The 13,535-nt window shown below is 34.1% G+C and overlaps 1 protein-coding gene across 1 annotated transcript in view; it reads left to right on the top strand.

Annotated features, from left to right (window-relative positions):
* Positions 1-13,535, top strand: part of CSMD1 (CUB and Sushi multiple domains 1) — a 1,320,281-nt gene that overhangs the window by 1,270,901 nt on the left and 35,845 nt on the right. Inside the window, 1 exon segment of the mRNA XM_068415956.1 lies at positions 10,782-10,970. Within this exon segment, the coding sequence (XP_068272057.1) occupies positions 10,782-10,970 (189 nt within the window).

Genomic DNA, 13,535 nt, shown 5'->3' on the forward strand with positions numbered 1-13,535 from the left:
TATATATATTTATTTAAGATTTGTAATAGTTTTTCTGGAATGTTGAGATCACTGAAGTATGATTTTAAAATCATAATTTGTGAGACAGGACATTTTGATCTCCATATGGACTCTATCTTTGCCTTTATTTATTTGATAAAGAACATACCAAGTAGTCAGTTTACTTGCCTTTAAACTGGAATCAAATGGCATCAGAAAAATTCCAGTAGCCAAATCTCTGTTCACTTCGACAAGCCTGCCTGAGCAGGACTTGGTGCAGTCTGAATGTGCTATCCTAGAACTAGCTATGAAAATATCGCATCCTAAAATAAATATATTCAGTACGGATTTTTTTTCCCTTAGCAGTTTGGAACTGCTTTCCATTTTGTCTTTGGAAGCACAGAAAGCCAATCTCGCACTTTCTACTTTTCATAAGTCTTAACCACCAAAATGAGAACTGAATCAGATGGTCTCATCAGGGCTCTACACTCCTGATTGCACTGCAGGTCATTTTTCTATATATTATGCTTGAAGTAAGAACTGCTGTATTAAACAGCACACTTAACCACATCTTCTAGAATGCAAGTATTTGCAAGAAGGAGATTTTCTTGCTCTAATTTCTTTTCTTTGGGTTTGGATAAACTGTCCTATCACTTGCTGCCAGTTTATAAGGCAGTGTCAGATTAATAATCTATGTCAGGAAAAGTGTATATCCTTTGCTACTGTTCCATTCAGAATCCATTATACCTTCTTATAAATGAGATTTAAAATTTTTCCGCCTGTAAAAAAAACGTTTCTTAAAACGATAATTTTTTTACTGTGGAGATCTCTTTGGCAAAGTTGCAGAGGTTTGAGCTACTCACATTCTCCGGTCTGGATCAATAAGTCCAGGCTATTTGTCAGTAACAAAAAATCCAGGTCTCTGTTCATTTATCTTGGTTTTGTACTGAATTTCTAATTTGAAAGGTTTTTCTTTCTTTATCTCATTACTGACAGATTCTTGAAAAGCTCAGTTAGACTTTTTGTCTTATCAAGAATCTGATATCAATAAGGAACTGCCATTTTTGTTGTGTTTTCTTTAGTGGGTATATCATTTGAACCAGTGGTAATATGTTCCACTCCTTCACTGACAAGAAAAATAACCTTTCTGATGACAACTGATAGAAGGGTGGGAAAGACTAAGACTGATAACCAATTCTTCTCATCCAAAGATAAAGCAACCCTGAATTTAAGCAGTTTTCCATCTGTGGTGGTATCAAGGATTTATATAAGCTGAGAAAATTTTGTATTTTGTTTGGTGTTTTTTTTCCAAAGTCAGAGGCCTTTGTTGAGACTTTTGTATACTTTGAGTGTTAGATATACCTAATCTGTTCATGTTAATAGCATGTTGATAACCTTCAGAAGGATAATTAGAGCTTGACTAAGTTTCCTATATAAAGAGGTGAGGTGACATGGGAGATGCCATACAGTGTTTGAGATATTTACCTGAAACTTCCAGAGATGACACAGGACTTAAAATTATTCCTGCACCTCTCTGGAGTGGCACCTGCCTGGAGATCAGGCAAAGACATCTCAAAAGGTAGTAGAAACATATTTTGGGGCAACTGAATAGAGTTCCTCTTCCATGTGAAAAACAATGCGCTGATGAAGAAAAATCTAAAGAGAAAGATTTTAAGACGTGACCCCAGATTTTGTACTATTATGACAAAAGTTATTGTGTTGATAGTACTTGTACATAGATGCCCACAAATAAAATTACATATAGAGAACACATATAGAGAACAATGACAGGTAAGTACTTTATCTTTCTGATCTTTCTGCCAGTGTAACACCTAGGTTTATGCTGGGGATGGAATAGAAAGAAAAGATTTCATATGTACCCAAGAGACAAATACATGCTTTTTAAATTAGTTAATTTGGTGTTCCAAAAAAAAAGTACTGTTTTATAAAGTTGGACCAACTCAGTTCAAAGCTTAAAAAAATAACTGCAGGTTCATGGCATTTCTTTTAACATACTTCTTACACCATTTTTATTTTAGTATAGAGTTAGCTAGTTAGTTATCAGAGCACTCCAGCAGAAATGTTCCACTAGAAAACATAAGAAAGACTGCATTTTTTGTAACAATGACAGAATATTTGACATGTTTATATCAATGGCAAATATTTCAGAATGCAGTGAAAAGTTATGTGTGTCTTAGATTTTCATCTCGCCAGCAAACGTATGTGAGATATATACTTCACTGAATCTATGAACCTTATTTAAGGTCTTGTTTATACCAAGATATTATTTAGCAAATTATTGGTGTTAATTTGCTCTATTACCAAACACATTTATACTGCATTAATCACAGTGAAAATTTCCTTGGTTTAGGTTTATCAGAAACATGTTGCCAGGACCTTAGATTTGGATAGATATTAAGAATGTATGTAAAAACACAAAACACACTGCTTCCTAAATAAATATCTTAGTTTTAAGGTTTACATACCCAGAATTTCTATGATAAAATCATTCTCCAACTGGTCCCCATTGAAAAAATAAAAAGTAAAAAATCAGACTCCTATGTATTTGAGACTTTTGCAAAATGAAGTTTTAAGTTGAGCAGTTTTTTGTTGTTTTTATTTTTTTTATTTTACTTCACTGTGAATGGGTATTGTTGACTTTGCACTGAACTTTACTAAAATTCCATACACTCGCAATTTTGTAATTGTGCTTTCACAAGCAGTGCCTTTTTTTTTATAGACAGTGTTTCTTAGAATTTGTCATAAAATCAGAGTGTATTCTCTACTCTTATTCACTCTGAGTGCCAGCCCCTATGCATGTTCTAGATACTAACATTAATGCTATACTTTTCAAATAAAAAGGTTGTTGATCATATATGAAAGTTTGAAAAAAAAGCTTAACATTGTTTTTGTCAAGGAAAAAAAAAAATAGCGAAAGAGACAGCAAGAACAAGAAATGAAATATTGTGAATTATGTACCTTTTTATGATCATTCAACTTTTTAACAGAAAACTGCCTAAAGGACCCTGACACGGTCTTTTCAATTCTTTGTCCTCAAGGGTTTGAATCTACTCAGTGTGAGGTTCCAAAGTCATCAGGGCAGACTTAAAGCATTCTCCTGCTTTTCTCAACAGACTAAATTGAGAGTGCCAGAATTCATTTCCCATGTAACCCTTGACAGCTGTCATTGAGAGAAAGCAATCTCTGCCTACTCTTACCACGATTTACAACTGAGTCCCCAGGGTGAAAGGCAATCAGGGAAACTGCTGCCTTAGTTCTGTATGCTGGACGACTCAAATTCTTTTCTAAAGTACTCCTTATTGCAGCTCTTCTTAGCAACAGCACACTTGTGTGTATATATATATTTAAAAACCTATAGCTGATGTTAAATGGCACCGCAGGCCTACCCTTGTTTATGTTTTAGCTTGAGGGTTAGTATTCTCTTGCATAATCATTTGATAAGACTTCATGTATGATGCAAGAATTTTGTTCCTCACAGCACATGCTTAAATTATGCATTCAGTGACTATTCTGTATTTTATTCATCACTGAGTTGGCTAAACAGATACTACTGGTACGAGAATGAGAACACTGTACCACACAGACAAACTGATACTTTGGGACTGTAATATATTCCTTGAACATTCCATATTTCTGGTCTGCATGGAGAATTAAGTTTTTCTCTTCTCCCTATTGTGTTTCAAAGATAGAATTCAGTTAGAATTGTTTTTAGGTATCTTTAGGGCAGCATATCTTCATGAAACAAAGTTCTTTTTTCTTAATTTCTAATACTGGCTTTTCAGAAGCTAACTTGGCAGATTACCCATTAAAGAAAAGTTTCCATTTTAAGCAGTTTTATTTTATTTTGTTTTATTTTAATAATCTCAACTGTACTAAAAAAGGGACAGATGTTGTGAATGCTTGTTAAAAATTAAACCTAGGGAAAGACGAGTAATAAATAGGGTGGGAAGAATTTTTGGAAAAAAAAAGTATTCATGAATGTTCAAAACCTTCAATAAATGAGATAATTTTGCAATATGCTTCAGATTTTTCTTCTGTTTCAATAGAATATTCTGATATTAAAATTGAAAGAATTTGGCTAAACAGTTTCAATGTTCTGTTTTAACTAAGCCAGTGTATATTTGAGTGCAATATCAATGATTTTCATCAAATTACAGTGGAAAAAAATGTTTTTGCTCTTTCTTTTGAACAAGTTCTAAAATGTCATTTCACTGCTTATTTTACTGCTTTTTACTTTTGCAGTATTTTTATCTGTGCAGTATTTCACAGTTTATTTTTAAATAAACCAGTTTATCACTTTGATCTAGAAATGAAATAAGCATTCAATATTATGATTAAAGAAATAGTACTTTCCAATATTCTGGAGTTCTCACAACTCCCAAATGAGATTTCCATGTGACTGATTGATTGATAGTCCATGAATAGGCTTGTTGTCTGCATTTTTGCTCTGGAAGGCCTTTTTTTTTTAAAGGCTTGTGCCTGTAGATGCCTAGTGTCCTCCTCATTCCAGGAAAGGACAGTACCAGGGCATCTGCTGTATTTCTGTCCCTCAGTCAGAACTTCAGACAAGACGTTACTTTTCTCCCCAGAGCAACCCTATCTTGGAGGCATTGTGTGAACATAGCAAGCAGTGCTCTTCACGGTAAAGTGGTTGCAGAACATTTATACTGTCTTCATGTAGACTCTCGAGAAAACATAGCAATGACTTTTTAAAATGGCAGTGGTAGACAAGCTCTCACTTGGGATGTGATAAATATAAAGTCTAAGCTTTTAATCAGCCTGAAGATTATCAAAGTGACTTCTTTTAAAGACTGTCTTGTGTTCTGGAGGTGGATATTCTTTATCACTCCTGTTCATGGTTTGTTGGTTCAAAGAGCAAAAGTTAAGATTTTTTGCAGTCAGAAAAAGGAGTAAGAGGGCATATGAGCCTCTAACATAGTCCTTAGTGCCTTCAATTACAGTGAACAGATTTGACTCCAGAAACTGCTCCTAGGACTATTTGGTTTATCCTGTTACTGTTTAATATTAAAAAAAAATATACAAATGTTGTGTGTATCAGAGATAATTTATAAACCAGGTTTATATCTTCTTATCAATGGAAAACTGTCCAAAAGTCAGAAGCATGAAACTAGGGAAAAGTTCAGATTTATAGACAATCTTTTGATCCAAAGGTATTGAACAAGCATAATAATGCTACCGTGCTCTCTTGCCAGAGCTTAACAGGTGTGCAGTTAAGGTCCTTGGTATCCTAGCAGTAGTGGAAGGCAGAAGGAGCATAATGGCACTCTTGAAAATCCAGGTATTGGAAATTGATAACCGTCATTCAATGGGAATTGGGTTGGATGTGTATCCATGTCAATAAATTCAAAGTCAGACAGGCTTGAAACAGTAAAGTAGATCACCAAAAAACCACCGCTCAATGCATACATAAAATATTTTTTTAAATTGAAAGAACTGATAATATTTAACAGCTTATGATCATTGAAAGTTAAGAAATTGTACAGTATAATGTGTATTCTTGCTATACTTACTGCTTTTAAACAGTGGAAGCACAACAGAGTAACTTCCAATCTTGTGAGGGTGAGTCAAAGTTCTGTCTTGTATTCATTATCACCTGAACTAGCTGAACAGTATAGAACCCATCTTCCTAATAAAGAACATAAATTCAGACATCTGTTTCAAAGCTCTTATTTCAGCCATTGTCATTATTTTATTTTGACTAGTTTTAGGAAACAAGAATAAAAAATTTTTTTTTAAGGCAGCTGAACCCTGTAAGGAGCTTTGTGAAATATTTAAAATTTAAATAACAGAAAAATTTGCTTGATTAAAATTAATGGTTTTAATGGTGTTTTATTTTCTTATCTGAACAAAATCAAACCAGAAAAAAAAATAAGTTTTGGGAAAAGAAAAAGATGGAAATATTGTAATCCAAACATTTCTATTTTCAAGCATTTATGACAAAAAGAGATAAACCAAGGGCAAATCACCAATACCACCTATGCTTTCCTGTGGCTTTCAATCCAAAAGCCTAAGAATGAAACATTTTGAAAGTACTGCGTGTCATTCTAGGAATTATATCATTCTTCTTCAATTATATCATCTTCAGTCTTCAATTTACTCACCTCTATCTTTTTATTTATGTGTTAGCTTTCATGTAGAAGCAAACTTATTGAAAATGAATGAAATGAAGTTGAAAATGAATGTGGAACTTTTTTAACTTTAAAAGCACTACTGTAACTTCTATTTTCACTGATGCTGAACAATCGTGTTCTTTTAGCTATGGTACTGTAAGTATAACCTCTTTGTATTTAACCTAGAGCCCTATAAAAGAAGTAAAAGGGCTAGAATCTTCATTCTCAGACAAAAAAAAATAATAATCCCACCAAAAAATGAACTAAAAATATAAATTGCATGGAAGATTCTTGCAAAAGAAATTTTGACATCACAAGAAACTAAGTTAGGCAGACAAACAATATGAATCTTGTCCTATAGCTTGGACAAAAAGTCCAGTAATATGTGTCTGCATGCAAATTTCCACTAGTTTTGTGGTTTTGTTAATGAAATCTCACTGTAAAAGTATATGTACCGTTTAAGCTGCACATGGCCAATTTCTAATGCTATAGTACTGATATGTGGATACATGAAATATGGATAATATTAAATGCAAGCTACTAAACATGCACCTGTTTGGTGGATCTATGTGAGTACAGCAAGGAGTCCTAGTTGCACTAGGATAAGATTTCTAATACAAAAAAGTTTTAAATATGATTGAATAAATTGGTACTAATTCACGTTTGAACTATTACAGTCTTTTGGGTTTTTATTCCAGAGGATTTTTGCAGTCATAAAAGACAATTAACTTCCATACTTCTTTTACTTGTATAGAGATTATTTAAAGAAAGAGCTGCTCTTACTGGTAATCAAGATGGTTGCTAGAATAGGTAGATATCAGTAGAATGGAAAAGTGTTATTTTGCTGTAGTTACTTTTTCGTATGCAATTTCATTGCAAAATGGTGTACTGATTAGAGCATAGACATAAGTCTCGGAAGACCTGAGTTCAGTTCTGCACCGGTACAAATATTCTATACAACCTTGGACATCAATTTGTGATAAGATGAGTCACAATACTGATATTATGTTATTGTGGGGAAGTTGGGGATCAGAACTGCATTACTGTATAATAACAATTTTAGCTACATAGAAAGATTGTGAAATATTCACTTCTGCATTTGAAATTAAATGTACCTGTATTTTTTAAACTAAACAGTGCCTGGGCATGGGAACTTAATTGCCTCTACTAATTAAGGAGGTTCTCCAACATGTTTGCCATTTGAACCAAGTAGCCCATCCACAGGAATTGTTTGGAGCATGGTTCAGGGGTTAGCATGGACAGCAGGACCATTCCTGATGAACAGTTCAGAGCAATTCACCTGAGTCTGGAGGGTAGCACAACAGCATAGATGTGGCCACTGTCTGCTGGCCTTAAGCCAGAGAACAAGTGCTGGTATTCTTTATTTCATATTCATACAGATGTAGCTTCAAATGTTGAGGAAAGTATATACATATGTAGAGAGATTGAGTTTAAGGATATGTTTGTACAAGGCCACTTATAACTATGCAGAGGATGCAGGCTAGTTCCAAAAGCAGAAGCTTCACAGCAGTATCTACACAGCACTACACCACATCTAATTGCCTAAGAAACAGAATTAATTGCGATGCAGTGTGGATTGCTTCTGGGAGCTGTGCTAGTTTCTGTAACAAAGAATTGCACTGTGAATACAGACATATGAGCTCGTTCAGATCTAGGTTAATGTTTTGGTAGGGCTTCATGTCAGTGGGCTGTATGTTTTACAAACTTACACTTGTGTCCCTGTTCTACAGTGATAGTTATGTTGCCAGTGAAAGAATTAGACTTAGTTGACAGTGATTAGTAATAATGGAAAAAAGCAGTAATAAAGGATGAAATATATTTTTGTGTAATGTAAAATGAATAAATAATTTTCTCTTGATAGTACTCTTAAATAGAGATCCCGAGAAGAAGGAATTTTTGAGAGTACTTCAAAGCAAGTACAGAGACACAGGCTTCCGCATCCAAATCTTTCACAACTTCCAAAGAGCAGTGAGATTTTAGGACTTTGCATTTTTCCCTCTTTAATGGGACAGAAAAAAAGTCAGGAGGTAAAAAGGTATTTGCTTTTGTCAATGAAATCCCAGTGTAAACACATATTTGTTTAACCTGCTGTCCTGCTTTGGACTAGAATAGAACCAATTTTCCTTTCAGTGATTTTTCCTTTCAGCTAAGTTTCTTCTAGGTAACTGCACTTTCTGAAACTAACTGCATGTTTTGCAGACAGTGTCTGCTTCCAGGACTGATAACGCTTGAGGTTTATAGTTATTACTAAGGTAACAGTAGGAATGGTATGCAGAAAGGCTCTTGCTTAGACTTATTCCTATAGAAACCAAGGTCACTGCTAATTTTCTTATAGTCCACAACTGAAAGGCCGTAAAAGAGTCACACTTGCAGGGAAGAGCAGACAGGACAGGTGACCCAAAATTCACCAAAGAAGTATTCCATCCCATACACGTGCAACCTCACGATTATGAGAATTGCACCCTCTTCTTCTATGGCTGGTGTCCAAAGAGGACTCTGTCCATATTTTTCCTGCCTTTGATCCCAATCCATGCATTCCTGAATCCAGCTTCCATCTGTCGCTGGGTCCAGTCCGGGACTTCCCGGAGCCTGCCCTGCAGTGCCGGTGGTGGCTTGATCATCATCGGGGCAGGGGGGGTGGGGTGGAGCTCGATCTTAGTTTTGTATATATTTGTATACATTCAATTATTTCCATTATTATTATTATTATATTTTTTCATTGTTATTGTTTATGAAAACTTTTAACTTTCCATTCTGTAAGTCTCTCTCCTTTTTCTCTTTTCCTTCCCCTTCTGGGGCAGGGAAAGAGTCAATAAAGAGCATCTGCCATTGGTTTAATAGCCAGCCCAGCTTTAAACTGACACCTGCACATATCTGAGTAATGTATAACATTTATAAGGTTATAACACTAAGTTTAAATAAATGTTGGTAGTATGAAATATAAGCTAAACTGTTATATTTTAAGCTAAATGTAACTTCTCTGGTGAATTATTTCATAGAATTCACCATAAACCAGAATGAGAATAGTTTCAATTAGGAGACTGTGCCTTCACTACTCCTCAGGAAAAAAAAAAAAAGCAGGTCTCTTCCATTAACCATGTCTCTTCATCAGTCTAGATAATGCCTTACTAATGCTTTATGTACCTAATTGTAACATCTAATGTTTTTTAAATGTTTTTGCTTTTCTGTGTAATTTTATCTTCAGTGTTTTTAATAAAAATCAGTAGGTGGCAAATAGGTTTGCTTCATGCCAAAGAGTGTTCTCCATCTCCTCCCACCCCCAAATATTACTTCTAAAATAATTTTTATGAATGAAAAATTTGAATTCATATGGGACATTCTTTAGACCTGGGTATATACTTGTGTAGAATCCATTGCAAGATTGAAATCGTGAACATTTCATACTTTTAAGATCGTACCATTAAAAGAGAAAGAGAAATAAAAACTATTTTAGCTGTTTTTCACCATTTTGGGATGTTAACATTTCTTTAAAATCCTGATACTTTTTAGCTGATTGCATGAAATATTATTTCAATGAATGAACATTTGCAAAAGCTGACTTGTTCTAGCATATTAGCTCATCAGTAAATTTAAATTATATGTATGATAAAACTTACCCTTTTGAAAAAAAAATGATTTAGCAGTAAAGAACAGTGCATTAGTGACTCTGTATGTCTTTCCTCTAAAATGATAATGCTGTCTGATGTTCTTCTCCATTGATTACTTTTTCATGAAAATTAATTTTAACTAGATGATATACTTGAAATGTAGATGCCTGACATTGTTTGATGAGCTGTAATTTATGATGCTAATAATATTCTAAGTCTTTTTTTATTTATACCATTATGTTTACAGTGAAGGCAAGGGAGGGCTGGAGGAGGAATTTATAGCTTTTCAGATAGCTTTCAGATGAATAGATGGCAAAATTGGGAGTTTGCAATGGAGACCTCAGTGTCTCATCATAAGCTTCTACCATCATGTTCACTTCAGGGTATACGTGGAAAGATTGTGGAGGGTGGATATACCTTATACATAAACTAAACAGTCATGACAAAACATATACTTTTTTAGATTTTCAACTGCTATCTGAAAAATAACTTCATGCTTTTTGGTGTTTACCCTCACTCCCGTTCCACTATGAAATATTTGATTTTTCACCATCTTCCTTTTTCTGTTCTACACATCAATAGCTGAAAATGTTCTTGTTAATGTTGGAAGAAATTTTTCTCATTACAGGAAATTAAAAAAGAAAATGTTAAAGTGCTATTTAAACTATGTACTGGTTTGATTTTAATTTGGTTTCCTTCACATAAAAATTACATAGAAGACCAAAGTAAGCCTTCCAAGAGAATGATAAAAAATTCCTCCAATTCCTCTTTTATATTCAAACCACTTGTACATCCAAGACTATTACAAGAAGTAGAGTAAAATCATAATATTACTTTCAAATCAATAAGATCTAGAGACTTACGAGTCAAAATATCTGATATTTAAGTCAAATAAAACCCACAAAGGATATCAAATGGACCACAGTCATGAGCTGCTAGTGAAGTAACAAAAAAATCACTGTTACACTTTATTTGTGACATTGCTATTATGCATCAGTTATGAACACTGTTTGTCTTACAGTGGTGAACTGTTCTGATCCTGGCTTTGTGGAAAATGCAATTCGGCATGGACAGCAGAATTATCCTGAAAGTTTCAAATACGGAACAAGTGTGGCATACCATTGCAAGAAGGGCTTTTATCTGTTGGGCTCATCTGCTTTGACCTGCAAAGCTAATGGTTTATGGGATAGATCACTACCAAAGTGTTTGTGTAAGTATTCATTCAGTTGGATTAACATTGAAGAGTGGTGCATGATTTTTAGTCATTCTAGACAAAAAAAAGTGTAGCTATCTATTGAGGAAAAAAAACGGACTTTAGGATCAATGTATTGCAAATTGTACAACTCAGTAAGAAAACATTAAGACAAGGTATCATGCAACTTGTCATTATTAAAAATGAGTTTAGAGGTAACTGTGGAGCTATTATTTCAAATGCCAAAAAGTTAAGATTAATTTTCCCTTTTGGTGTATTTTTAAGATATCTGAAAACAGCTAGGGAAATCTAAAATTATTATTTATATGTTATCATTTAGATTGATAGTCTAAGACCATTAATTCTTCTCGCAGAATCTTTTTTTTTTCAGATGTATTGAAGTGTGTATGTGAGAACAAATCTATGAAATGTGTAGGAAAATTGTGCTCAAGAGGGTCTTTTCATAATATCACTTCATACTTCTTCCGTCACTTTTTCCTCAGAGAGGAAGATATCTTCCAGTGTTTCCTATAATCAATTCAGTGAGCTACGGATCTGTAGCAAATAACAGTTTGACTGACTTTAATTTTCCATTGAGATATTTTTCTTCTCTGATCACTGTTAATTTTCTGACATTAGATTTTTGAATGACAATGCAATTATAGGAAATAGTAAATGAAATGAAAGTATACTTTAATTTGAAAACACATCAGATTCTTTTAAAGGTTTTGTTTTACAGAATTGTGATTATTTAGTTAAATGATTTATTTTATGAATGTATACTTACATACCAATGAGATCAATAAATGTAACTAGGTTAGTGAATTTGTTCTTTTTTCATGCTTGCTTTCTTCCTACTACTATGTATCTAATATCCACATGACCCAAGCAATTTTGTTTTGATTTTCAGAATCTATGCTTTCAATATCTGTCAGTAAGAACTATAATCTGAAAACTGGGTTTATTCACATTTCAATAATAAAATAATTAAGCAAAATATAACATTTTAAATACAAAGTAGCTGCATAAAATTGTTCATTTGGCAAGAATATTTTACTGATGCAAGCATATGCCTCACTTTTTGTATCTTAGAAAAAACATTATGAAAGTCTGTGGCCCAGTTCTGTTGGTGATCACTTCCTTCTTCCAGGACTGGGTTTTCAGTGTGAAGGGACACTCCTTATGCAAGGGGCAGAAGAAGATGGGGAATCTAAATTACCTAGAATAGCTACCCATATTTCCACAACAAGTGTTTTGGAAGTTTGATAGCATTTACATGTCTTTCTGTTTTTAGGCAGAGCTCGAGGAAAGTCTTAGGTGTCCATCCCCACAGAATAGTAATTCCTGACTCTGCTCTGGGGACTATTGATTGAGGCTGTGGGAACATTCAAATGAGCCTGGGACGTGCCTACATTCCTCAGTCACCTACTGGATTAGCTGCTTCTAATTTGCTGCTGATGGACTGAAACACTATCTGAATCCTAAATATCACTTGGACAAATTTAACATTCTTTCCCCTAAGAAAAAGTGAAATGAATAGGGCTCTTTCTATGAGAAAGATTTGTTTATCTATTAACAGACGAAGTCACTCAGAGTCTTTTCAAGTACTATGAGAGATGTAATTTTCAAAGGTTATCAGTGATAATCTCTTTTTTCCAAGCATAAGATTGCTTTTGGTGATAGGGCAAAGTGCTTGGAGAGGCAGGTGAGATAAATTTTGAATCCAAAACCAATGTTTACCATGAACAATTCTAGTTGAAGAGTAAAAAAAATAGAAACACACTGCTCTCTTTTTTTTGTGGAAGGCAATACCTATGAGTGTCATTGCTTAAAACTGGATGCTGCTTTTCTTCTTCATAAACTGGGAAAATTTCATGCTACTCACTACAAATCATTATACAGCCACATTAAGGTGACCTAAGTATGATTTTCTTCCGAGAACTCTGATTACTCACTGCAGCTCCTTCAAGAATTGTGGCAGGACTAACATTTGCATGGTACTGAAGCAAGCTCATTAAGGTAACTGATCTGGCTGAAAGCTAAACACTTTTTTTCTGTGGGAGTACTGTTCAGCCAGATCTGTGTCCTGATTTGGTTTACTATTTGCTACATGAATGCTTAAGCCAGCCCAAGGAAAGCAAGAGAAAAACACAGTGGTGAAAGAGCAGTGGTCAGGACCATGCCTTTTGGCAGAAATCCGTTGTGCAGTCAGTTTGACATCAACATGGGACCCAGTATAACAGAAATAATTTTTATGTCTGTCAGGAGCAATAGTCATCAGAATAAGTCTTTTTTTTTTCTAAAAATATATTTAACCCATAGATCATTCATTCAAGTAACTCATAAAGCTGCTTAAGTTCAATTGTTGCGCTTAAGTGTTGTCTAAGATGTGTGACTGTTTACTAAAGTTACGTAAAATTTATTTTCTTTGTTTTTTCTTTCTCTACTGGATGACCTAAGTTTTACACAAAAAGCATTCAGAATTTGTTGTCTAGTTCACCTCAAGATGACTTAGGTTTCCTCATATGACAGATTTGAACTACTTGTTTGGAAGTTATTCTGTACCAAAACTGTCTATCTGAA

Source organism: Nyctibius grandis, chromosome 1 (assembly GCF_013368605.1).
Source record: "Nyctibius grandis isolate bNycGra1 chromosome 1, bNycGra1.pri, whole genome shotgun sequence".
NCBI classification, from domain to species: domain Eukaryota; kingdom Metazoa; phylum Chordata; class Aves; order Nyctibiiformes; family Nyctibiidae; genus Nyctibius; species Nyctibius grandis.